General features: G+C 43.4%; 1 protein-coding gene across 1 annotated transcript in view; it reads right to left on the minus strand.

Moving 5' to 3' along the window:
* The window catches only part of shank3a (SH3 and multiple ankyrin repeat domains 3a), a 308896-nt gene that overhangs the window by 234162 nt on the left and 47063 nt on the right, over positions 1-27671 (minus strand). Inside the window, exons 2-3 of the mRNA XM_046360126.1 lie at positions 11149-11352; positions 5258-5329 (exon numbers count right to left, since the gene is read on the minus strand). Coding sequence (XP_046216082.1) covers positions 5258-5329; positions 11149-11352 — 276 coding nt within the window. The remainder of the gene's footprint in view (positions 1-5257; positions 5330-11148; positions 11353-27671) is intronic.

Genomic DNA, 27671 nt, shown 5'->3' on the forward strand with positions numbered 1-27671 from the left:
GTGTACACGTGTGGGACATATAGATAGTGGGAGAGAAAGTGGGAGTGGGAGAAAGAGGGAGAGTACACGTGTGGGACATATAGATAATGGGAGAGACAGGGGAGAGTACACGTGTGGGACATAAAGATAGTGGGAGAGACAGAGGGAGAGTACACGTGTGGGACATATAGATAATGGGAGAGACAGGGAGAGTACACGTGTGGGACATATAGATAGTGGGAGAGAAAGTGGGAGAGAAAGAGGGAGAGTACACGTGTGGGACATATAGATAGTGGGAGAGACAGAGTGCATGTGTGGGACATATAGATAGTGGGAGAGTCAGAGGGAGAGTGCACGTGTGGGACATATAGATAGTGGGAGAGACAGAGGTTGAGTGCACGTGTGGGACATATAGATAGTGGAAGAGTGCACGTGTGGGACATATAGATAGTGGGAGAGACAGAGGGAGAGTGCACGTGTGGGACATATAGATAGTGGGAGAGACAGAGGAAGAGTGCACGTGTGGGACATATAGATAGTGGGAGAGACAGAGGGAGAGTGCACGTGTGGGACATATAGATAGTGGGAGAGACAGAGGGAGAGTGCACGTGTGGGACATATAGATAGTGGGAGAGACAGAGGGAGAGTGCACGTGTGGGACATATAGATAGTGGGAGAGACAGAGGGAGAGTGCACGTGTGGGACATATAGAGCGTGGGAGAGACAGAGTGCATGTGTGGGACATATAGATAGTGGGAGAGTGCACGTGTGGGACACATAGATAGTGGGAGAGACAGAGGGAGTGTGCATGTGTGGGACATATAGATAGTGGGAGAGACAGAGGGAGAGTGCACGTGTGGGACATATAGATAGTGGAAGAGTGCACGTGTGGGACATATAGATAGTGGGAGAGACAGAGGGAGAGTGCACGTGTGGGACATATAGATAGTGGGAGAGACAGAGGGAGAGTGCACGTGTGGGACATATAGATCGTGGGAGAGACAGAGTGCACGTGTGGGACATATAGATCGTGGGAGAGACAGAGTGCATGTGTGGGACATATAGACAGTGGGAGAGTGCACGTGTGGGACATATAGATAGTGGGAGAGACAGAGGGAGTGTGCACGTGTGGGACATATAGATAGTGGGAGCGACAGAGGGAGAGTGCACGTGTGGGACATATAGATAATGTGAGAGACAGGTTGAGTGAACGTGTGGGACATATAGATAGTGGGAAAGACAGAGGGAGAGTGTACGTGTGGGACATATAGATAGTGAGAGAGACAGAGGGAGAGTGTACGTGTGGGACATATAGATAGTGAGAGAGACAGAGGGAGAGTGTACGTGTGGGACATATAGATAGTGAGAGAGACAGAGGGAGAGTGTCTCTCTCACTATCTATATGTCCCACACGTACAAAGGGAGAGTGTACGTGTGGGACATATAGATAGTGAGAGTGGCACTCATAGAAGACAGCATGCCATATACATTTTCAATGTCTATAAATTAGGTTAATGTTTGACCTCAGAGTGTGTGTGTGTTTCTCTCTGTATTTGAACATGCATAGATATGTATGTGTGTGTGTGTGTGTGTGTGTGTGTGTGTGTGTGTGTGTGTGTGTGTGTGTGTGTGTGTGTGTGTGTGTGTGTGTGTGTGTGTGTGTGTGTGTGTGTGTGTGTGTGTGTGTGTGTGTGTGTGTGTGTGTGTGACATGGGGTGAAGCTAGCCCCAGCAGACCCAGTCAATACAATTAATAACTCACCCAGCAGGTCACTGTGAAAGGGGGATTAGTTTGACTGAGAACATTGAGTTGAGCTCATGAAACCAACCCCCCTCTCAGAGTAATCTCGTGCTGGAGACCTTATCCGTATTTTTTAAAACTGCAATGTCGGGTAAGGGCTTGTAAATAAGCATTTCACTGTAAAGTCTACTACACCTGTTGTATTCGGGGCATGTGACTAATACAATTCGATTTGATTTGATCTGCTGGCTTAAGGCAACAGCAAACCAAACACTCCAATGACCACTTTTTGGATGATCTGTAGAATTATGACAAGGTGCAACTCCAGAAAATATAATATTCCATCTGAATACAATAGATTACAGTCAGTGTGCATTAAGTCACTATATCCCTACCACACCTAGCTCGTTACAGTCAGTGTGCATTAGTCACTATATCCCTACCACACCTAGCTCGTTACAGTCAGTGTGCATTAAGTCACTATATCCCTACCACACCTAGCTCGTTACAGTCAGTGTGCAGTAAGACACTATATCCCTACCACACCTAGCTCGTTACAGTCAGTGTGCATTAAGTCACTATATCCCTACCACACCTAGCTCGTTACAGTCGGTGTGCAGTAAGACACTATATCCCTACCACACCTAGCTCGTTACAGTCAGTGTGCAGTAAGACACTATATCCCTACCACACCTAGCTCGTTACAGTCAGTGTGCAGTAAGACACTATATCCCTACCACACCTAGCTAGTTACATACAATGTGCAGTAAACACTATATCCCTACCACACCTAGCTCGTTACAGTCAGTGTGCAGTAAACACTATACCCCTACCACACCTAGCTAGTTACAGTCAATGTGCAGTAAACACTATATCCCTACCACACCTAGCTCGTTACAGTCAGTGTGCAGTAAACACTATATCCCTACCACACCTAGCTAGTTACAGTCAATGTGCAGTAAACACTATATCCGTACCACACCTAGCTAGTTACAGTCAATGTGCAGTAAACACTATATCCGTACCACACCTAGCTAGTTACAGTCAATGTGCAGTAAACACTATATCCGTACCACACCTAGCTAGTTACAGTCAGTGTGCAGTAAACACTATATCCCTACCACACCTAGCTCGTTACAGTCAGTGTGCAGTAAACACTATATCCCTACCACACCTAGCTAGTTACAGTCAGTGTGCAGTAAGACACTATATCCCTACCACACCTAGCTAGTTACATTACATTACATTTACATTTAAGTCATCTAGCAGACGCTGTTATCCAGGTCAGTGTGCAGTAAGACACTATATCCCTACCACACCTAGCTAGTTACAGTCAGTGTGCAGTAAGACACTATATCCCTACCACACCTAGCTAGTTACAGTAAGTGTGCAGTAAACACGATATCCCTACCACACCTAGCTAGTTACAGTCAATGTGCAGTAAACACTATATCCCTACCACACCTAGCTCGTTACAGTCAGTGTGCAGTAAGACACTATATCCCTACCACACCTAGCTAGTTACAGTCAATGTGCAGTAAACACTATATCCCTACCACACCTAGCTCGTTACAGTAAGTGTGCAGTAAACACGATATCCCTACCACACCTAGCTAGTTACAGTCAGTGTGCAGTAAACACTATATCCCTACCACACCTAGCTAGTTACAGTCAGTGTGCAGTAAGACACTATATCCCTACCACACCTAGCTAGTTACAGTCAGTGTGCAGTAAGACACTATATCCCTACCACACCTAGCTAGTTACAGTAAGTGTGCAGTAAACACGATATCCCTACCACACCTAGCTAGTTACAGTCAATGTGCAGTAAACACTATATCCCTACCACACCTAGCTCGTTACAGTCAGTGTGCAGTAAGACACTATATCCCTACCACACCTAGCTAGTTACAGTCAGTGTGCAGTAAGACACTATATCCCTACCACACCTAGCTAGTTACAGTCAGTGTGCAGTAAGACACTATATCCCTACCACACCTAGCTAGTTACAGTAAGTGTGCAGTAAACACGATATCCCTACCACACCTAGCTAGTTACAGTCAATGTGCAGTAAACACTATATCCCTACCACACCTAGCTCGTTACAGTCAGTGTGCAGTAAGACACTATATCCCTACCACACCTAGCTAGTTACAGTCAATGTGCAGTAAACACTATATCCCTACCACACCTAGCTCGTTACAGTAAGTGTGCAGTAAACACGATATCCCTACCACACCTAGCTAGTTACAGTCAATGTGCAGTAAACACTATATCCCTACCACACCTAGCTAGTTACAGTCAATGTGCAGTAAACACTATATCCCTACCACACCTAGCTCGTTACAGTCAGTGTGCAGTAAGACACTATATCCCTACCACACCTAGCTAGTTACAGTCAATGTGCAGTAAACACTATATCCCTACCACACCTAGCTCGTTACAGTAAGTGTGCAGTAAACACGATATCCCTACCACACCTAGCTAGTTACAGTCAATGTGCAGTAAACACTATATCCCTACCACACCTAGCTAGTTACAGTCAATGTGCAGTAAACACTATATCCCTACTAAACATGAATGAGACAGAATAGACTAAGGCTGCACTCCCTCTTTCTCTTTCTTTCTTTCTTTCTTTTTCTTTCTTTCTCTCGTTCTCACTCTTCCTCTTGTTTTCTCTCTCTACTCGTTTTCTTTTTCGTTCTTGCCGCCTCCATCCCCATCTCTTTCATACTTTAAATCTTTCTCTCTCTGTGTCTCTCTCTGTGTCTCTCTCTGTGTCTCTCTCTGTGTCTCTCTCTCGCTCAGTCTCTCTCTCGCTCCGTCTCTCTCTCGCTCCGTCTCTCTCTCGCTCCGTCTCTCTCTCGCTCCGTCTCTCTCTCTCGCTCCGTCTCTCTCTCGCTCCGTCTCTCGCTCCGTCTCTCTCTCTCGCTCCGTCTCTCTCTCGCTCCGTCTCTCTCGCTCCGTCTCTCTCGCTCCGTCTCTCTCGCTCCGTCTCTCTCGCTCCGTCTCTCTCGCTCCGTCTCTCTCGCTCCGTCTCTCTCGCTCCGTCTCTGTGTCTCTATGCTCATTCCTGCTCTAGCCTGTGTCAGATATGATGTGTCAGTCACACAGTCCCATAGCTCGACTTTGTCCAGCCTGCTCCGATTCTGTTTATTCAATAAAGCAGTCATTTAGCAAGCATTGATGACAGCAGGAATATTTATATTAAACAGAACAATAAGCCAACATTTATACGTGAATGTCATTAGAGACCGCTCAGTTGCAGATGGCCATGGTCCTTCACACACACAGTGAGGAAAAATCAGCTGGTGATGGGCCATTCTCACCAGTGTAAATCTCCTGCCCTCTGATGGGGATGTCAACGCATGCAGTTCTCCCTGCTCTTTCTCTCTTATATATACAGCCTGCCGCCACAGAATGAGATGTGCACGTATGGTGTCTTTTCTATTAAAATCACACATCTCCAAATATATAAAAGCTCAGAACGACTATACCAAACCTGTGTGTGTGTGTGTGTGTGTGTGTGTGTTCTTACCTTGGTGTGTAGTTTGGAGAGCTGCTTGTCATCCAGGTGGGACTGTGTGTAGAGACGTCTCTTATAGCGGAACTGGGAGAGGAACACACAGAGACAACACATGGTTACTGGAATAACACTATATTAGTTCATCTGCTAGTTTGTTAGTAAATAAAACAATTCTAGATTAAAAGTCAGATATCTCCTGCCTGCCATACTCAATCTGTCAACAGCAGTGTTTATTAGTCCGGTTACAAACCACTGATTTGATAGACAGGTCTCACTGAACACTGTCAGACTGTAGCTAAAACATGTAAACCTTGGGGGGGAGGCGATTGTGTGTGTTTGTGTGTGTGTGAGTGTGTATTTCTTCCTACATTATCAGGACCCCAATGTCTTAACAATTCACCTAAATGTCCTGACACGGTAGGAAAACAATAACTTTTTTCATGTCCTGAATTTGTTAAAATGCTATTTTAAGCTTAAGGATTAGGTTTAGAGTTTAGGGGTTAAGGTTAAGACTAGGGTTATGGTTTTTGTGGTTAATGTTAGGATTAGGTTTAGGTACAAACGTCCTGAAATTTAATGAAAATAAAGCTCTCTGTGTGTGTGTGTGTGTGTGTGTGTGTGTGTGTGTGTGTGTGTGTGTGTGTGTGTGTGTGTGTGTGTGTTAGGAGTATAAATCTATGGGAGGGCAGAGGGTAGTGAGGCTGGACTAACCTGTCACTGATATCTATAAACTCCTGCCCTGAGGGAGGGAAGACAGATCTGATAGATTTACACTCCTAAAGAACACACACACACACACACACACACACACACACACACACACACACACACACACACACACACACACACACACACACACACACACAATGCCCTAGGCTGTTAGCCAATGTCTAGATGTGCAGGACCTCTCATGTGGCACTGAGCCCTATCATGTCCCTGTGGACTATAGGGTTAAACTAAGCTATAACTATGACTGCCTGACATACAGTACACACAGACACATAGCTACTATAGAGATGTTGTTATCACTTATCTCTTATTTTTAGGGCACAGTGCCCTTGGAAGCTAGACATGTTTTGGTAGTCCATGGTAGCATGAGGGTTTGGTGTTACAAATTGGGAAGGTGTACATTACGTGGGAGGAATTTAACACTTCAAATATCTAATTATCAAGACACAGTAAATCCCTTGGGCTTCTAAAGATCATCATTCTGGCCAATCTGTCCTATTCTCCGTCGTCTCTCTTCCGTGACCCAGAAACCGATAAGTGGTCGAGGAGAGTGTCAATTCTTTAGCAGTTAAATGGAAGAAGTTCCTCCTCTCCTCAATAACCTCCTTTTGGCGAGGAAGTACAAGTGTATCCTATCCCTTGTCCTTAGTGGACAAATTTAGAAATCTGCCACACCCCCTTTGAATCGTCTATTGTAAAAACCATAAACTACTTATCCTTTTACCTATAAAATGTCTTGCACAACTAACTACATTTGTTTTTATCAGTTCATACATTTATTTTGGGATTCCACCCTGTAAACATAATTTGCCTGATGGCACACGATTGGAGGAGTCTAATTTCATACAAGCGCATTTTCTTCTAGTTTCCACTCTCTTCGCCGCCTCTCCTCAACTACCTTTGACCTTTATCAAAAGGAGTCCAGAGAGGATGGAGGACAGAGGACGCAGGAGTTGAGCAAATCCAATTGAGAAAAGGCCGACTACAGTCCTATTCTACATGTATCAAGGATTTACCTGCAGACATTCTGCTTCCTGAACATGATGCAACTACCTGCAATAACAACATCCTCTACTGTTGCTGAATCCATAACACCTGGAGAAAACAATCTATCTGTATTTAGGGAGAAACAGAGCACTTTGCTGATAAGAAAACTATGACATTTTCAAAGCCCACAGGAAAGGAACATTTTGTATTTAAACAATGTCGGCTGACTTTTAATAAATCAAACAATGGATATTATAGAATCATTCACTGCAGAAGGTTGGAGTGCACTCTAGTGAGCTATGCATCTATCTATTTATGGCTCTCCCTCACTCCAGAATTTTGAGAGAGATCTAACGATGTTTACTCTATTGACTGTAAAAACATCACATTGGCTGAGTTTCTATATGATTACAAACCATGATCGACACAGGCTACAAATAACTGCTAGAGGTGACAGCTGGGAGCTGGGAACACTGCTGTCAGGGTGTGATTATCGCTGCAGAGTTTCACACATATATTATGCACACATCTTACTCACAGAGCAGACTGGATAATTGAATAATTGACAGGTGACATCAATCTCCTAGTGTTCTCTCAGGGGGGGGGGGGGGCATACGACAGCAACACAATGAACCAAAGTTAATTGTAAGGATTTTTTTCTATTAATAATGTAAAATGAACAGCTGTACAATAAGACTAATGTGAATGCCAAGTTACAGAGGAGGAACTTCTTGATGCAGTTAAAGCCTTTAAGTTTGGGAAATCTGCAGGGCTGGATGGCATACCTGTTGAGGGATACCAATCCTTTTTTCAACCACTCCTATAATAATGGTAGATTATCAGATACTCAACAAGAAAGTCTGATTTCATTTTTACTGAAACAGGACCAAAGTGGTAAATATAAAGATCCAGTCCATAAAAAAATGTGAGGCCCCAGTGTTGTGATGCAAAAATCATAGCAAAATGCACCGCGCATAGAATTTAAAAAGGTATTGTCAGATATTTTCATCCTAATCAGACAGTTTTTTTTACATGGATACACTGGAGATAATATAAGACAAGTATCTGAAACAATAAAACACTAAGAAAAATCTGGGAAACCAGGCCAGGCATTCATAGCTGACTTTGAAAAGGCTTTTGACAAAGTACAACTGGAACTTATATATAAATGCCTGGAATATTTAAATGTTGGAGAATACAGTGCCTTCAGAAAGTATTCAGACCCCTTGACTTTTTCCACATTTTTTTTACGTTATAGACATTCTACAATCATTAAAAAAAAAATGTACATCAATCTACACGCAATACCCCAGACTTTGGCAAATTTATTTAAAAAAAAATTAAAATGAAATTTACTCAGTATTTTGTTGAAGCACATTTGGCAGTGATTACAGCCTTGAGTATTCTTGGGTATGACGCTACAAGCTTGGCACACCTCTATTTGGGGAGTTTATCCCATTCTTCTCTGCATATCCTTTCAAACTCTATCAGGTTAGATTGGGTTCAAGTCCAGGCTCTTGCTGGGCCACCTAAGGAAATTCAGGAACTTGTCCCGAAGCCACTCCTGCGTTGTCTTGACTGTGTGCTTAGGTTCGTTCTCCTGTTGGAAGGTGTACCTTCACCCCAGTCTGAGGTCCTGAGCACTCTGGAGCAGGTTTTCATCAAGGATCTCTATATATTTTGCTCCGTTCATCTTTGCTTCGATCCTGACTAGTCTCCCAGTCACTGCCGCTGAAAAACATCCCCACAGCATGATGCTGACACCACCAAGCTTCACTGTAGGGATGGTGCCAGGTTTCCTCCAGACGTGACACTTGGCATTCAGACCAAAGATTTCAATATTGGTTTCATCAGACCAGATAATCTTGTTTCTCATGGTCTGAGAGTCTATAGGTGCCTTTTGGCAAACTCCAAACGGGCTCTGACATGCACTATCAACTGTGGGACCTTATATAGACAGTTGTGTGCCTTTCCAAATCATGTCCAATCAATTGAATTTAGCACAAGTGGACTCCAATCAAGTTGTAGCAATATCTCAAGGATGACCAATGGAAACAGGATGAACCTGAGCTCAATTTCGAGTCTCATAGCAAAAGGTCTGAATACTTAAGTAAATATGGTATTTATATTTTTAATACATTTGCTAAAATGTCTAAAAAACTGTTTTTGTTTTGTCATTATGGGGTATTGTGTGGATTTCAGAATAAGGCTGTTATGTAACAAAATGTCCAAAAAGTCAAGAGGTCTATGTACTTTCCAAAGGCACTGTATTTTATACAATGGGTTAAAGTTATGTATAGTAACCATAGGTGTAAAACAGTAAATAATGGCTTCTTCTCAGAAAGTATTAAACTGTCAAGGGGAGTAAAACAAGGTTGTCCACTATTGGTATATCTATTTATTATGGCCATCCAAATTTTAGATCAGATCAAACAAATATTTCAAGTGGCTCAGTACAATTCATTTTAATAAAACATTTGCAAAAATGGATAAGATCTTGCTACCATGGAAAGGAAAATACCTTTCTATTTGTGAAAAATCACCCTGATTAACTCTTTAGTCATATCCCAGTTTACCTATTTGCTTATGGCCTTACCTACCGACTTGTTTTTAAAATTATATTAGCAAAGAAATAATCAATTTTATCTGGAACAGTAAGCCAGATAAAATTAAATAGGCCTATTTATATAATGAATATTAATTCAGAGGGCAGAAATTATTAAGTATTAAAGCATTAGACCTCTTAAAGTTTTAGAAAAGTTATACTTAAATCTTAACTGGATTTATAGCAGATTAGTAAGAATATGTTCAAGAATGGCCTTTTTATCTTTATTCAGATTACAATAATCTTCAAAATATCGTTATTTAAAAAACAATCCATAGAAAGTTGGTTTCAACTTCAGTTTAATCCACCAGAAAACAAATATTAATGGTTGAACTCAAATATACTAATTGATTTTAAAAAAATAAACAAACATTTTGCATATAATAAAAAATAAAAAGATGTATAATCTTTGTAAATTATATCATAAATAAGACTGGTGGAGTTATGTCACACATGTAGCGAACCAAAATATATGGAAATGTCAGCTCTGCCCAAAATTACAACCAACGAATTGCAGCAATTTCTGTAAAAATGGAAGAGGTAAGTGGAAGGGGGAGAAAGTAAGCAACTTGTCTGTCGGCCCTGCATTAAATACCATAATTGGTTAAAGAAAATTGTGCTTAATAAAAAAGTATACCAGTTTCATTTAATGACCAACAAATTGATAGCTGTCCCATGTAGAATAAGTGGGAAGAGATTTTCGGTGTACCGATTTCATGGCACATGGTAACAACTGATAAACATAACAAAGCCGGATTTAAAAAAATATTCCATTTAAATTATTATACAAAATTCTTGCAACCAACAGAATGTTATTTATATGGAGATACAACCATCCCATCTCTATAGATTTTACTGCAAAGAGACAGAATCACTTGATCATTTGTTTTGGTACTGTCCATATGTAGCTTGTTTTTGGTCACAGGTTCAGGAAGGGCTGAAGAATTGTAACATTTACCTGCAGCTAACTCTGCAAATAGCACTGCTGGGTGATTTGAAAAGTCATAGTCAATTGATCAATGATATAGTAATAATCTGAGAAAAAAATGTTTATCTTTAATTTACAATCTGTTGAACCTATGAGAATGGAAAGTTTCAGAACTTTTGTGAAACTTCACAGGACAGTTGAAAATGGCAAATAGAATGAAACTGAATGGTCTTCAGAGATATGTGAAAGGGGTTGAGGGGAGCTGAAGGATGGGACTGAAAACAAACAAAAGATAAATATTGTAAATTATATTATGTCCGTAAATGTATACAGTATGTGTAAGCTGGAAGTAGAAGCCTAAGTGTTGTTGTCCATTAGTTTACTCAAATTAGGGGAGGGGTGGTAGGGTTTGGGGAAACAAAACAATATATGGGGGATTGGAAATGATGCAGACAATTACATTGATGGAAGCCACAATCTATCTGCAATATTAAAGCTGATGAACCCAATAAACTAGAACAACAACAACAGCAACAGGACAGAGAACACACACTCACACACACAGAAACAAACATCCACATACAACACATATTAAATACACCTTAACACACACATAGACACATAGGATGTTAATGAGAGAGGGGGCAGGCCTACCTCCAGGTATGGTACAGGGGTAGCAGAAGGCAGTGGGTATTCCTTCAGCTGCCTCTCCTCATCCAGGAACTTGCCAGCCTTTCCATTGTGAGCTGGCTGGAAGAGGCCGTAGTTCAGCACGTCCTTCAGGCTCTGGTTCAGAGTACACAGGATATGCTGCTTAGATAACCAGATAGGAGCGTCCACGTCGAACTTCATACACTTCTGGAGAGAGGAGAGAGCAGGGGACAGTTATGAGTTAAGAGAGGTTAATAATGCAGTGTGTGAATACCTAAACAGATTAAAACACACACACACAATCCCAGTGCAACCCTCACACCACCTTGCAGAATGCAGTACAGAGAGAGATAGAGGGAGAGGGAGATCATGCACATACCTATATAATGAACTAAATAATTCACACAGTTATCAAATCATTGATAAATGATTTCCTGCCATAGAGAACACTCAAAGGGTGGTGCCAGAAACCCTTGACCAGATAAGAGCTTGCAGCACTAGACTCAGGAAGTCAGATTAAACACTGGCATAGGCTCTCCCATCTCAGGCCCCTAGCATATCTTAACATTTAAATGATGCATCATGATGTATGCTCTCAATGTTACCCGGAGGTATTGAGGTTAAGTGTCTGGCTCAGGAACAGGACTGAAGCCAGCTATGCCATACAGTATTCAGGATATGATCATCAGTGACCATCTGATCAGCAGTCCATCTATTCATGCACACTGTATAGGGTTTATTCCTAATCATACTATAACATTAAAACCATACATGTTATATACTGTATATAACATAAAACCTGTTAAGGAGACAGTGTTGGTAAAACACTTCCTTCTAGTTACCACATTTTGGAGCGCTGAGCTATACGAAAACACTGAAAGAATTCAGAGAGAAGGGAGAGACCGGAGAGACATCGTTACAACACTGTATATATACATAATATGACATTTGTAATGTCCTTATTGTTTTGAAACTTCTGTATGTGTAATGTTTACTGTTCATTTTTATTGTTTATTTCACTTTTGTATATTGTCTACCTCACTTGCTTTGGCAATGTTAACACGTTTCCCATGCCAATAAAGCCCCTTGAATTGATTGAAAAGAGAGAAGAGAGAAGAGAGGAGAAAGAGAGAGGTGGATACACCCCATCAGCGGTAAATCAATCCAATACATCACTGCAACATCAATACACAAGCATCCAACCACAGAACATCTGTTACCTCCCATCAGTACACCACAACCACAGAACATCTGTTACCTCCCATCAGTACACCACAACCACAGAACATCTGTTACCTCCCATCAGTACACCACAACCACAGAACATCTGTTACCTCCCATCAGTACACCACAACCACAGAACATCTGTTACCTCCCATCTGTACACCACAAGTACAGCCCCATGTCAATACACAAACATAGAACAAAGCCAGCACAGCTCTGTGTGTACAGTGATAACATCACCATCATATCACCATCATATCACCAACACCTCAACTATAAGACACCAGTATCAAAACCACATAGCAGCAGCATCACCATCCTCCCACTGTCTCTACTCTGTCTTTCACTGTACAATTAAACAATGCACGCGCGCACGCACGCACACGCACGCACACGCACACACACACACACACTGTTCTTATCACAAACACTGTCATTCCCTCTTCAGGGACTCCTCTTCTGCCATTTGCTTGCTCAGAGAAAATAATTTGTTTTTCTCCGAACCCTACAAAACTGACATCAAATACAGCTTTGAAACCAATTCCCTCTTACCTTGGAGAAAGACTGGAGTTGACTTTATTTTACAGGACACAGGGAGAGAAAACATTGACGGAAGATAGGCAACCAGAGAACCGAGAGAGAGAGAGAGAGAGAGAGAGAGAGAGAGAGAGAGAGAACCGAGAGAGAGGGAGAGAGAGAGAGAACCGAGAGAGAGGGAGAGAGAGAAAGAACCGAGAGAGAGAGAGAGAGAACCGAGAGAGAGAGAGAGAACCGAGAGAGAGAGAGAGAACCGAGAGAGAACCGAGAGAGAGAGAACCGAGAGAGAGAGAGAGAACCGAGAGAGAGAGAGAGAACCGAGAGAGAGAGAGAGAGAGAGAGAGAGAACCGAGAGAGAGAGAGAGAGGGAGAGAGAGAGAGAGAACCGAGAGAGAGGGAGAGAGAGAGAGAACCGAGAGAGAGAGAGAGAGAGAGAGAACCGAGAGAGAGAGAGAGAGAACCGAGAGAGAGAGAGAGAGAGAGAGAGAGAGAGAGAGAGAGAGAGAGAGAGAGAGAGAGAGAGAGAGAGAACCGAGAGAGAGAGAACCGAGAGAGAGAGAGAGGGAGTGAGAGAGAGAGAGAGAACCGAGAGAGAGAGAGAGAGGGAGAGAGAGAGAGAGAACCGAGAGAGAGGGAGAGAGGGAGAGAGAACCGAGAGAGAGGGAGAGAGGGAGAGAGAGAGAGAACCGAGAGAGAGAGAAGAGAGAGAGAGAGAGAGAGAGAGAGAGAGAGAGAGAGAGGGAGAGAACCGAGAGAGAGAGAACCGAGAGAGAGAGAGAGAGAGAACCGAGAGAGAGAGAGAGAGAGAACCGAGAGAGAGAGAGAGAGAGAACCGAGAGAGAGAGAGAACCGAGAGAGAGAGAGAACCGAGAGAGAGAGAACCGAGAGAGAGAGAACCGAGAGAGAGAGAACCGAGAGAGCCGAGAGAGAGAGAGAGAACCGAGAGAACCGAGAGAGAGAGAACCGAGAGAGAGAGAACCGAGAGAGAGAGAGAGAGAACCGAGAGAGAGAGAACCGAGAGAGAGAGAGAGAGAGAGAGAGAGAGAGAGAGAGAGAGAACCGAGAGAGAGAGAGAACCGAGAGAGAGAGAGAGAGAGAGAGAACAGAGAGAGAGAGAGAACCGAGAGAACCGAGAGAGAGAGAACCGAGAGAACCGAGAGAGAGAGAACCGAGAGAGAGAGAACCGAGAGAGAGAGAGAGAGAACCGAGAGAGAGAGAGAGAGAGAGAACCGAGAGAGAGAGAGAGAGAGAGAGAACCGAGAGAGAGAGAGAGAGAGAACCGAGAGAGAGAGAGAGAGAGAGAACCGAGAGAGAGAGAGAGAGAACCGAGAGAGAGAGAGAGAACCGAGAGAGAGAGAGAACCGAGAGAGAGAGAGAACCGAGAGAGAGAGAGAACCGAGAGAGAGAGAGAGAGAGAGAACCGAGAGAGAGAGAGAGAGAGAGAGAGAGAACCGAGAGAGAGAGAACCGAGAGAGAGAGAGAGAGAGAGAGAGAGAGAGAGAACCGAGAGAGAGAGAGAGAGAGAGAACCGAGAGAGAACCGAGAGAGAGAGAACCGAGAGAGAACCGAGAGAGAGAGAGAGAGAACCGAGAGAGAGAGAGAGAACCGAGAGAGAGAGAGAGAACCGAGAGAGAGAGAGAGAACCGAGAGAGAGAGAGAGAGAGAACCGAGAGAGAACCGAGAGAGAGAGAACCGAGAGAGAGAGAACCGAGAGAGAGAGAACCGAGAGAGAGAGAGAGAGAGAGAGAGAGAGAGAGAGAGAGAACCGAGAGCGAGAGAGAGAGAGAGAGAGAGAGAGAGAGAGAGAATTCTGCCCTTGAGTTGCGTTCCCATGCAAAACTAGACAGATAGCTAACAACTAAGTCTTCAATAAAACTCCCAAGGCGTGACTTTTCTTGAATGAATATATTGAAAACGTTTATGTTGTGAAACTGCAAAATACAGAAAAGAATATACTTTAGTGTTCAATTCACACCGACATACTGTAGCTGTACATTAAACATTTGAAGTTGCATAATACAAAGCACGTGCTAAGGTACCATGCATCTGGCATGATGCCAAACCATATATCTAATTGTTAACCATATGGTAATTGCTCCTTTCATTACTCTAATAATGTATAACCATCTATGTAGAATAACAAAGCATATTACACTAGAAACAGTAACAAAACTACAGTATTGTATATTTTACAATTCGTTTGCATGACGCATGAGCAAAGTAATACAGCTAACGACATACACAAAAGGCATTGCAATTTGTGAGTAAATGCAACCAACATTGATATGTAAGAAACTCTATCAATAACAAGATTATCATCATTAGCTAAATGCTTGAATCGAACTTACAAAGAAATATTTTTCCAAGGCTGAAGCGTGACAAGAAATAACTACATTGAAAGACCTGCACCGTAGCGTTGTCTGTAGCTGCTTCTATGCGTGCAAAACCAATTCTGAACTTCCCGTTTGCGTTGTCTTTCTAAGTACCAGAAAGCGCCACTAGGGGGCAAATAACACCATTGAACACAATGAAAATCCAATTTAACCATTGTAATAAAATAATCTGTTACCTTCTAACAGGATGGCAGCACAGAGAGAGAACCGAGAGAGAGAGAACCGAGAGAGAGAGAGAACCGAGAGAGAACCGAGAGAGAGAGAGAGAGAGAGAGAGAGAGAGAGAACCGAGAAACCGAAAAAATGTCTCATAAGAAACTAGCTCCCTGGTACACAGAAAATACCCGAGCTCTGAAGCAAGCTTCCAGAAAATTGGAACGGAAATGGCGCCACACCAAACTGGAAGTCTTCCGACTAGCTTGGAAGGACGGTACCGTGCAGTACCGAAGAGCCCTTACTGCTGCTCGATCGTCCTATTTTTCTAACTTAATTGAGGAAAATAAGAACAATCCGAAATTCCTTTTTGATACTGTGGCAAAGCTAACTAGAAAGCAGCATTCCCCAAGAGAGGATGACTTGCACTTTAGCAGTGATAAATTCATGAACTTCTTTGAGGAAAAGATTATGATTATTAGAAAGCAAATTACGGACTCCTCTTTAAACCTGCGTATTCCTCCAAACCTCAGTTGTCCTGAGTCTGCACAACTCTGCCAGGACCTAGGATCAAGAGAGACGCTCAAGTGTTTTAGTACTATATCTCTTGACACAATGATGAAAATAATCATGGCCTCTAAACCTTCAAGCTGTATACTGGACCCTATTCCAACTAAACTACTGAAAGAGCTGCTTCCTGTGCTTGGCCCTCCTATGTTGAACATAATAAACGGCTCTCTATCCACTGGATGTGTACCAAACTCACTAAAAGTGGCAGTAATAAAGCCTCTCTTGAAAAAGCCAAACCTTGACCCAGAAAATATAAAAAACTATCGGCCTATATCGAATCTTCCATTCCTCTCAAAGATTTTAGAGAAGGCTGTTGCGCAGCAACTCACTGCCTTCCTGAAGACAAACAATGTATACGAAATGCTTCAGTCTGGTTTTAGACCCCATCATAGCACTGAGACGGCACTTGTGAAGGTGGTAAATGACATTTTGATGGCATCGCACCGAGGCTCTGCATCTGTCCTCGTGCTCCTAGACCTTAGTGCTGCTTTTGATACCATCGATCACCACATTCTTTTGGAGAGATTGGAAACCCAAATTGGTCTACACGGACATGTTCTGGCCTGGTTTAGGTCTTATCTGTCGGAAAGATATCAGTTTGTCTCTGTGAATGGTTTGTCCTCTGACAAATCAACTGTACATTTCGGTGTTCCTCAAGGTTCTGTTTTAGGACCACTATTGTTTTCACTATATATTTTACCTCTTGGGGATGTTATTCGAAAACATAATGTAAACTTTCACTGCTATGCGGATGACACACAGCTGTACATTTCAATGAAACATGGTGAAGCCCCAAAATTGCCCTCGCTAGAAGCATATGTTTGAGACATAAGGAAGTGGATGGCTGCAAACTTTCTACTATTAAACTCGGACAAAACAGAGATGCTTGTTCTAGGTCCCAAGAAACAAAGAGATCTTCTGTTGAATCTGACAATTAATCTTAATGGTTGTACAGTCGTCTCAAATAAAACTGTGAAGGACCTCGGCGTTACTCTGGACCCTGATCTCTCTTTTGAAGAACATATCAAGACCATTTCGAGGACAGCTTTTTTCCATCTACGTAACATTGCAAAAATCAGAAACTTTCTGTCCAAAAATGATGCAGAAAAATTAATCCATGCTTTTGTCACTTCTAGGTTAGACTACTGCAATGCTCTATTTTCCGGCTACCCGGATAAAGCACTAAAATTTGATCATATTACTCCAGTGCTAGCCTCTCTACACTGGCTTCCTGTCAAAGCAAGGGCTGATTTCAAGGTTTTACTGCTAACCTACAAAGCATTACATGGGCTTGCTCCTACCTACCTCTCTGATTTGGTCCTGCCGTACATACCTACACGTACGCTACGGTCACAAGACGCAGGCCTCCTAATTGTCCCTAGAATTTCTAAGCAAACAGCTGGAGGCAGGGCTTTCTACCCATGGTCAGAGACGCAAACTCGGTCTCAACCTTTAAGTCTTTACTGAAGAGTGTAGTCTGGCCCAGGAGTGGGAAGGTGAACGGAAAGGCTCTGGAGCAACGAACCGCCCTTGCTGTCTCTGCCTGGCCGGTTCCCCTCTTTCCACTGGGATTCTCTGCCTCTAACCCTGTTACGGGGGCTGAGTCACTGGCTTGCTGGGGCTCTCTCGTGCCGTCCCTGGGGGGGGTGCGTCACCTGGGTGGGTTGATTCACTGTTGTGGTCGGCCTGTCTGGGTTTCCTCCCCCCCCCCCCCCCTTGGGTTGTACCGTGTCGGAGATCTTTGTGGGCTATACTCGGCCTTGTCTCAGGATGGTAAGTTGGTGGTTGGAGATTTCCCTCTAGTGGTGTGGGGGCTGTGCTTTGGCAAAGTGGGTGGGGTTATATCCTTCCTGTTTGGCCCTGTCCGGGGGTGTCCTCGGATGGGGCCACAGTGTCTCCTGACCCCTCCTGTCTCAGCCTCCAGTATTTATGCTGCAGTAGTTTATGTGTCGGGGGGCTAGGGTCAGTTTGTTTATCTGGAGTACTTCTCCTGTCCTATTCGGTGTCCTGTGTGAATCTAAGTGTGCGTTCTCTAATTCTCTCCTTCTCTCTTTCTTTCTCTCTCTCGGAGGACCTGAGCCCTAGGACTATGCCCCAGGACTACCTGACATGATGACTCCTTGCTGTCCCCAGTCCACCTGGCCATGCTGCTGCTCCAGTTTCAACTGGCCTGCCTTATTATTATTTGACCATGCTGGTCATTTATGAACATTTGAACATCTTGGCCACGTTCTGTTATAATCTCCATCCGGCACAGCCAGAAGAGGACTGGCCACCCCACATATGCTCTCTCTAATTCTCTCTTTCTTTCTCTCTCTCGGAGGACCTGAGCCCTAGGACCGTGCCCCAGGACTACCTGACATGATGGCTCCTTGCTGTCCCCAGTCCACCTGACTGTGCTGCTGCTCCAGTTTCAACTGTTCTGCCTTATTATTATTTGACCATGCTGGTCATTTATGAACATTTGAACATCTTGGTCATGTTCTGTTATAATCTCTACCCGGCACAGCCAGAAGAGGACTGGCCACCCCACATAGCCCGGTTCCTCTCTAGGTTTCTTCCTAGGTTTTGGCCTTTCTAGGGAGTTTTTCCTAGCCACCGTGCTTTTACACCTGCATTGTTTGCTGTTTGGGGTTTTAGGCTGGGTTTCTGTACAGCACTTTGAGATATCAGCTGATGTACGAAGGGCTATATAAATAAATTTGATTTGATTTGAGAGAGAGAGAGAGAGAGAGAGAACCGAGAGAGAGAACAGAGAGAGAGAGAGAACCGAGAGAGAGAGAGAGAACCGAGAGAGAGAGAGAGAGAGAGAGAGAGAGAGAGAGAGAGAGAGAGAGAACCGAGAGAGAGAACCGAGAGAGAGAACCGAGAGAGAGAACCGAGAGAGAGAACGAGAACCGAGAGAGAGAGAGAGAACCGAGAGAGAGAACCGAGAGAGAGAGAGAGAACCGAGAGAGAGAACCGAGAGAGAGAACCGAGAGAGAGAGAGAACCGAGAGAGAGAGAGAGAACCGAGAGAGAGAGAGAGAACCGAGAGAGAGAGAGAGAACCGAGAGAGAGAGAGAGAACCGAGAGAGAGAGAGAGAACCGAGAGAGAGAGAGAGAGAGAGAGAAGAGAGAGAGAGAGAGAGAGAGAGAGAGAGAGAGAGAGAGAGAGAGAGAGAGAGAGAGAACAGAGAGAGAGAACAGAGAGAGAGAGAACCGAGAGAGAGAACAGAGAGAGAGAGAGAGAGAACCGAGAGAGAGAGAGAGAACCGAGAGAGAGAACCGAGAGAGAGAGAGAGAGAGAGAGAGAGAACCGAGAGAGAGAGAGAGAGAACCGAGAGAGAGAGAGAGAACCGAGAGAGAGAGAGAGAGAGAGAGAGAGAGAGAGAGAGAGAGAGAGAGAGAGAGAGAGAACCGAGAGAGAGAGAACCGAGAGAGAGAGAGAGAGAACCGAGAGAGAGAGAACCGAGAGAGAGAACCGAGAGAGAGAGAGAACCGAGAGAGAGAACCGAGAGAGAGAACCGAGAGAACCGAGAGAGAGAACCGAGAGAACCGAGAGAGAGAACCGAGAGAGAGAGAGAGAGAACCGAGAGAGAGAGAACCGAGAGAGAGAGAAGAGAAGAGAGAGAGAGAACCGAGAGAGAGAGAGAGAACCGAGAGAGAGAGAGAACCGAGAGAGAGAGAAGAGAACCGAGAGAGAGAGAGAGAACCGAGAGAGAGAGATAGAACCGAGAGAGAGAGAGAGAGAGAGAGAGAGAGAGAGAGAGAGAGAGAGAGAGAGAGAGAACCGAGAGAGAGAGAGAGAACCGAGAGAGAGAGATAGAACCGAGAGAGAGAGATAGAACCGAGAGAGAGAGAGAGAGAGAGAGAGAGAGAGAGAGAGAGAGAGAGAGAGAGAGAGAGAGAGAGAGATTAAGAGAAATGAGGCCGCCATGGAGGTTGCTGGGGTTGTTTTCAACACAAACTTACCAATGATGCTGATTGCTGTGATAAGGCTCTGCTATAGAATCTTACCCTGAAAACTTTACAACCTAACATATTCTTCAATTAAGGCCCTACTTGACTGTAGGCCCTACTTGGCTGTAGGGTCTAGTTGACCGTTTGTTTTAGAGCCTATTTTGTCAAATGCCATTGTCCACAGCTGCATTTAGTCTGCGTAAAATTCCACAATTGTTTACTGCTCCAGCTATGGAATACATCCTGACGAATCAAACAGACTTCTTCCACTGCTCTATGTCAGCTACATACAGTGTTTCAGTCTGAGACTGCCATCGTTGAAGTTGTTTGTGGTGATGTCAAAATGGAGGGGTGTCGTACAAAACAAAGTCATCTCTAAACAGAGTATCAAAGCCAATGATGTTCTTTCAAAACGCTTCTTCACCCACGTGTGTTTTGGCTCCGGCCCAACACATTGTTTTTTGGGACCAATAAGAATGGTTAGAATGTGTTTGCGTTTTAGAATTGTCGGGGAGGTCCAGGCTCATTGCGGAGAAGAAACTAACATCCATGAGCGTGGCGTATCGTTTGGCTGGAACAAGGAGTATTCGAAGACCTGATTCAGCTAATCAAGGTCTTGACGATCCTCCCTAGAGCTGGGGCAAAATCCTGCAGATGGATATCCATCTCCCCAGGAGGGGGAAAACACAAACCATTCTATGGATGCTGTGACCAAGTTATGGTCCAAAAATATGGCAGAGCTATCAATAAAAACCGAGTCAAGATGCTCCCCACTGTCTGGTGTGAAACACCATAGCATTCTCAGTACCATTGTTGTCTACACTGAGGCTGGACAGACCTTCAGCGCCCTTTCTTCTCTTACAGTTTCCTTTTCATCCAAATAGCTTTTCCCGCTCTCCTTTCTGTTTCCTCCCTTCTTCATATCCAGTAAAGTCTGCCTTTCCTGTCAACTGTCTTGTGCAGCGAACACTCCTCTCTCGCTCCTCTCCATCCTTACCCTCTCTTCCTCTTCTCCCCATCTGCTAACCCTATGTGCCTCCTCGTCCATTATCGTCTCTTCTCCCTTGTCTCCCCCTCCCTCCAGCCACCCCTTTTGCCTCCCCTCTCTCCCTAAAGAATATCTCCCTCCTCCCTTTCTACCTCTATGAACTGCAGTGCAGGGTCAGCCTGATAGGACAGAATAGAGAGAGAGAAAGAGAGGGGGGGGATAGAGAAGAAAGCATATGATAACATGAAAACAAGTATGAATATGCATGGAAAAGAAAGAAAGATAAAGAGGCCCGGTCCCCTGAGAGAGAAAAAGAGTGGGAGGTGAATGAAAAAGAGACAGATAGTTACTCCTTACTCGGCACTTTCTTCACCTACAGCAGTGATTAGTCAGTGAAATGACAGTAGAGAACAGAAGAGGACAAACAGTACCTTCAGAAAGAATTGACACCCCTTTACTTTTTCCACATTTTGTTGTGTTACAAAGTGGGATCTACACAAACTGCTCTAATGTCAAAGTGGAAGAAAAAGTCTAACATTTGTAAAAAAGGAATGAAAAATAAAACACTAATGTATCTTGATGAAACAAAAATTAATCCCCCTGAGTCAATACATGTCAGAATCTTTGGAAGTGATTACAGCTGTGAGTCTTTCTGGGTAAATCTCTAAGAGCTTTGAAAATCTGGATTGTACAATATTTTCACATTAGGCTATAAAAAAATACTTCAAGGTCTGTCAAGTTGGTTGTTGATCATTGCTAGACAGCCATTTTCAGGTCTTGTCATCAATTTTCAAGCTGATTTAAGTCAATACTGTAACTAGGCCACTCAGAAAAATTCAACGTTGTCATGGTAAGCAACTCCAGTGTATATTTGGCCTTGTGTTTTAGGTTATTGTCCTGCTGAAAGGTGAATTTGTCTACTCTGTCTGTTGAAAAAGTAGACAACCAAATTTTCCTCTAGGATTTTGCCTGTGCTTAGCTCTATTTTATTTATGTTATGCTAAAGAAAACTCCATAGTTGTTGCCGATGACAAGCATACTCATAACATGATGCAGTCACCACCATGCTTGAAATTATGAAGAGTGGTACTCAGTGATGTGATGTGTTTGCCCCAAACATAACGCTTTGTATTAAGAACATATTTTTTTGCATTTTTACCTTAGTGCCCTATTGCAAACAGGATGCATGCTTTGGAATATTTTTATTCTGTACATGCGTCTCTCTATTTACAAGTAGGTTAGTATTGTGCAGTAAGTACTGTGCAGTAAGTACAATGTTGCTGAGCCATCCTCAGTTTTCTCCTATCACAGCAATTCAACTCCATAACTACCAATAGGTGGCGTTCTTTGCAAGGCATTGGAAAACCTCCCTGGTCTTTGTGGTAGAATCTGTGTTTGAAATTCATTGCTCGACTGAGGGACCTGAAAGATACAGTACATTCTGAAAGTATTCAGAGCCCTTGACCTTTTCCACATTTTGTTGCGTAACAGCCTTTTTAAAAATTGGATTACATTTTTTTAACCTACACAGTACCCCATAATAAAAAGAGAACACTATTTTTTTTGCACATTTATTAAAAATAAAAACATAAATACCATATTTACATTAGTATTCAGACCCTTTGCTATGAGACTCTAAATTGAGCTCAGGTGCATCCTGTTTCCATTGATCATCCTTGAGATGTTTCTACAACTAGATTGGAGTCCACCTGTGGTAAATTCAATTGATTGGACATGATTTGGAAAGGCAAACACCTGTCTATATAAGGTCCCACAGTTGACAGTGCATGTCAGAGCAAAAACCAATCCATGGGGTATAACCAAGCCATGAGGTAAAACCAAGCCATGAGGTAAAACCAAGCCATGAGGTAAAACCAAGCCATGAGGTAAAACCAAGCCATGAGGTAAAACCAAGCCATGAGGTAAAACCAAGCCATGAGGTAAAACCAAGCCATGAGGTAAAACCAAGCCATGAGTGGTGGCAGCATCATGCTGTGGGGATGTTTTTCAGTGGCAGGGACCGGGAGACTAATCAGGATCGAGGGAAAGATGAACGGAGAAAAGTACAGAGAGAACCTTGATGAAAACCTGCTCCAGAGCGCGCAGGACCTCAGACTGAGGCAAAAAGGTTCACCTTTTAACAGGACAATCACCCTAAGCACACAGCCAAGACAACGCAGGAGTGGCTCTGAATGCCCTTGAGTGGTCAGCGACGCTCCCCATCCAACCTGACAGAGCTTGAGAGGATCTGCAGAGAAAAATGGGAGGAACTCCCCAAATAGAGGCGTGCCAAGCTTGTAGTGTCATACCCACGAAGACTCAAAGCTTTAATCGCTGCCAAGGCTACTTCAACAAAATACTGAATAAAGGATCTGAATTGTTATACAAATGTGATATTTCAGTGTATCGATTGAGAGAGATTATACGCAACGATACCAAGAAACTGTCCAAAAGTCCTCCATTCCTGTCATTATTGAAAGAGATCGTGATACCTCACATCTCAAAATAGGGCTACTTATTAATGTTAGATCCCTTACTTCAAAGGCAATTATAGTCAATGAACTAATCACTGATCATAATCTTGATGTGATTGGCCTGTATGAAACATGGCTTAAGCCTGATGAATTTACTGTGTTAAATGAGGCCTCACCTCCTGGTTACACTAGTGACCATATCCCCTGTGCATCCTGCAAAGGCGAAGGTGTTGCTAACATTTACGATAGCAAATTTCAATTTACAAAAAAAAGACGTTTCATCTTTTGAGCTTCTAGTCATGATATCTATGCAGCCTACTCAATCACTTTTTATAGCTACTGTTTACAGGCCTCCTGGGCCATATACAGCATTCCTCATTGAGTTCCCTGAATTCCTATCGGACCTTGAAGTCATAGCAGATAATATTCTAATTTTTTGGTGACTTTAATATTCACATGGGAAAGTCCACAGACCCACTCCAAAAGGCTTTCGGAGCCACTCAGTGGGTTTTGTCCAACATGTCTCTGGACCTACTCACTGTCACAGTCCTACTCTGGACCTAGTTTTGTTCCATGGAATAAATGTTGTGGATCTTAATTTTTTTCTTCATAATCCTGGACTATTGGACCACTATTTTATTATGTTTGCAATTGCAACTAATAATCTGCTCAGACCCCAAACAAGGAGCCTCAAAAGTCGTGCTATAAATTCACAGACAACCCAAAGATTCCTTGATGCCCTTTCAGACTCCCTCCGCCTACCCAAGGACGTCAGAGGACAAAAATCAGTTAACCACCTAACTGAGGAACTCAATTTAACCTTGTGAAATACCCTAGATGCAGTTGCACCCCTAGAAACTAAAAACATTTCTCATAAGAAACTAGCTCCCTGGTATACAGAAAATACCCGAGCTCTGGAGCAAGCTTCCAGAAAATTGGAACGGAAATGGCGCCACACCAAACTGGAAGTCTTCCGACTAGCTGGGTAAGACAGTACCGTGCATTATCGAAGAGCCCTTACTGCTGCTCGATCATCCTATTTTTCCAACTTAATTGAGGAAAATAAGAACAATCCGAAATGTATTTTTGATACTGTCTCAAAGCTAACTAAAAAGCAGCATTCCCCAAGTGAGGATGGCTTTCACTTCAGCAATAATACATTCATGAACTTCTTTGAGGAATAGATCATGATTATTAGAAAGCAAATTACGGACTCCTCTTTAAATCTGCGTATTCCTTCAAAGCTCAGTTGTCCTGAGTCTGCACAACTCTGCCAGGACCTAGGATCAAGAGAGACACTCAGGTGTTTTAGTACTATATCTCTTGACACACTGATGAAAATAATCATGGCCTCTAAACCTTCAAGCTGCATACTGGACCCTATTCCAACTAAACTACTGAAAGAGCTGCTTCCTGTGCTTGGCCCTCCTATGTTGAACATAATAAACGGCTCTCTATCCACCGGATGTGTACCAAACTCACTAAAAGTGGCAGTAATAAAGCCTCTCTTGTAAAAGCCAAACCTTGACCCAGAAAATATAAAAAACTATCAGCCTATATCAAATCTTCCATTCCTCTCAAAAATGTTAGAAAACATAATGTTAACTTTCACTGCTATGTGGGTGACACACAGCTGTACATTTCAATGAAACATGGTGAAGCCGCAAAATTTCCCTCGCTAGAAGCCTGTGTTTCAGACACAAGGAAGTGGATGGCTGCAAACGTTCTACTTTTAAACTCGGACAAACAGGCATGCTTGTTCTAGGTCCCAAGAAACAAAGAGATCTTCTGTTGAATCTGACAATTAATCTTAATGGTTGTACAGTCGTCTCAAATAAAACTGAAGGACCTCGGCGTTACTCTGGACCCTGATCTCTCTTTTGATGAACATATCAAGACTGTTTGAAAGACAGCTTTTTTCCATCTACATAACATTGCAAAAATCAGAAACTTTCTGTCCAAAAATGATGCAGAAAAATGTATCCATGCTTTTGTTACTTCTAGGTTAGACTACTGCAATGCTCTACTTTCCGGCTACCCGGATAAAGCACTAAATAAACTTCAGGTAGTGCTAAATACGGCTTCTAGAATCCTGACTAGATATTACTCCAGTGCTAGCCTCTCTACACTGGCATCCTGTCAAGGCAAGGGCTGATTTCAAGGTTTTACTGCTAACCTAAAAAGCATTACATGGGCTTGCTCCTACCTATCTCTCTGATTTGGTCCTGCCTTACATACCTACACGTATGCTACGGTCACAAGACGCAAGCCTCCTAATTGTCCCAAGAATTTCTAAGCAAACAGCTGGAGGCAGGACTTTCTCCTATAGAGCTCCATTTTTATGTAATGGTCTGCCTTCCCATGTGAGAGACGCAAACTCGGTCTCAACCTTTAAGTATTTACTGAAGACTCATCTCTTTAGTAGGTCATATGATTGAGTGTAGTCTGGCTCAGGAGTGTGAAGGTGAACGGAAAGGCTCTGGAGCAACGAACCGCCCTTGCTGTCTCTGCCTGGCCGATTCCCCTCTTTCCACTGGGATTCTCTACCTCTAACCCTATTACAGGGGCTGAGTCACTGGCTTACTGGTGCTCTTTCATGCCGTCCCTAGGAGGGGTCCCTTGAGTGGGTTGAGTCACTGATGTGATCTTCCTGTCTGGGTTTGCGCCCCCCCCCCCCTTGGGTTGTGCCGTGGCACAGATCTTTGTGGGCTATACTCGGCCTTGTCTCAGGATGGTAAATTGGTGGTTGAAGACCTACCTCTAGTGGTGTGGGGGCTGTGCTTTGGCAAAGTGGGTGGGGTTATATCCTTCCTGTTTGGCCCTGTCCGAGGGTATCATCGGATGGGGCCACAGTGTCTCTTGACCCCTCCTGTCTCAGCCTCCAGTATTTATGCTGCAGTAGTTTATGTGAGCCGTAGGACCACGCCTCAGGACTACCTGGCATGATGAGTCCTTGCTGTCCCCAGTCCACCTGGCCGTGCTGCTGCTCCAGTTTTAACTGGTCTGCCTACGGCTATGGAATCCTGACCTGTTCACCGGACGTGCTACCTGTCCCAGACCCATTATTTGACAATGCTGGTCATTTATGAACATTTTAACATCTTGGCCATGTTCTATAATCTCCACCCGGCACAGCCAGAAGAGGACTGGCCACCCCTCATAGCCTGGTTCCTTTCTAGGTTTCTTCCTAGGTTTTGGCCTTTCTAGGGAGTTTTTCCTAGCCAACATGCTTCAACATTGCTTGCTGATTGGGGTTTTAGGCTGGGTTTCTGTACAGCACTTTGAGATATCAGCTGATGTACGAAGGGCTATATAAATACATTTGATTTGATTTGAAAGCCTCTTGTGAGTGAGCCATGCTGTGGACATTATAAAACATTTGGATGAGCTTATCTCAGTGAACTTATATGGAACAAGGCCCCACCCCAGCTTTTTTTTTTTTTTTTTACACAGGGCATGACAGAGAGAGGTGATGGAGGAAATACAGTGGTTGCTCCAGTAAAAGTTGTGAGATTATGCTGTGGTACTTAGAGGTAATTTGTGGTTTACTACGGTACCCTGTGTCACCACTCCATTGCTCCAGACCAGCGCACGAAGTTACAGCACTGATTATGCTTTTGGGTCCTACTGCATCTCTAACTGACAATGAATGGGCTACATAAACCTAAATATAAACTGATAATTGTGCACGACTTCAGTATTACTTACTAAAACTGTTGTTACACTAAGGTTTTTATGATTTTATTTTGTTAGAACTATTTTGCTCTTACTGTAGTACTGTAGCCCTCTCCAGACCAGGGAAGAAATGAGAAGAGGTGATGCTGTAGAGAGAAGAGAGGATATCCTGTCTGTTTCTCCCTAGACAACCCACAGTCAAGACAGATGACATATACACCAATTAACAGCTCTGGCTGCCAGACTAGAGATGACTAAAGGTGAGAAATACATTTAGTATGAGTACCTCTCCTGGCTCAAAATAAAATACATTTCTAACAACTAAGAAACTTGATTTAGCTCTACCAGCATATTGGAATCAATAGAATAGTCACAAAAATACTTTTGGAAAGTTTATAGACTTGAAAACCACAGCACATCCTGAAGGGTTGTGTTGTCACCAGAGCAACCAAGCATAGCAGAAAATAAACATTGTGACAGTCAAAATGACATCAATGGCACTCCACAGCTAATCCTTCGGTTAACCTTAACATTTTAACGTAACTCCTAACCTTAATCCTAATCCCTAACC

The sequence above is a fragment of the Oncorhynchus gorbuscha genome, linkage group LG01, assembly GCF_021184085.1.
Source record: "Oncorhynchus gorbuscha isolate QuinsamMale2020 ecotype Even-year linkage group LG01, OgorEven_v1.0, whole genome shotgun sequence".
NCBI classification, from domain to species: Eukaryota; Metazoa; Chordata; class Actinopteri; order Salmoniformes; family Salmonidae; genus Oncorhynchus; species Oncorhynchus gorbuscha.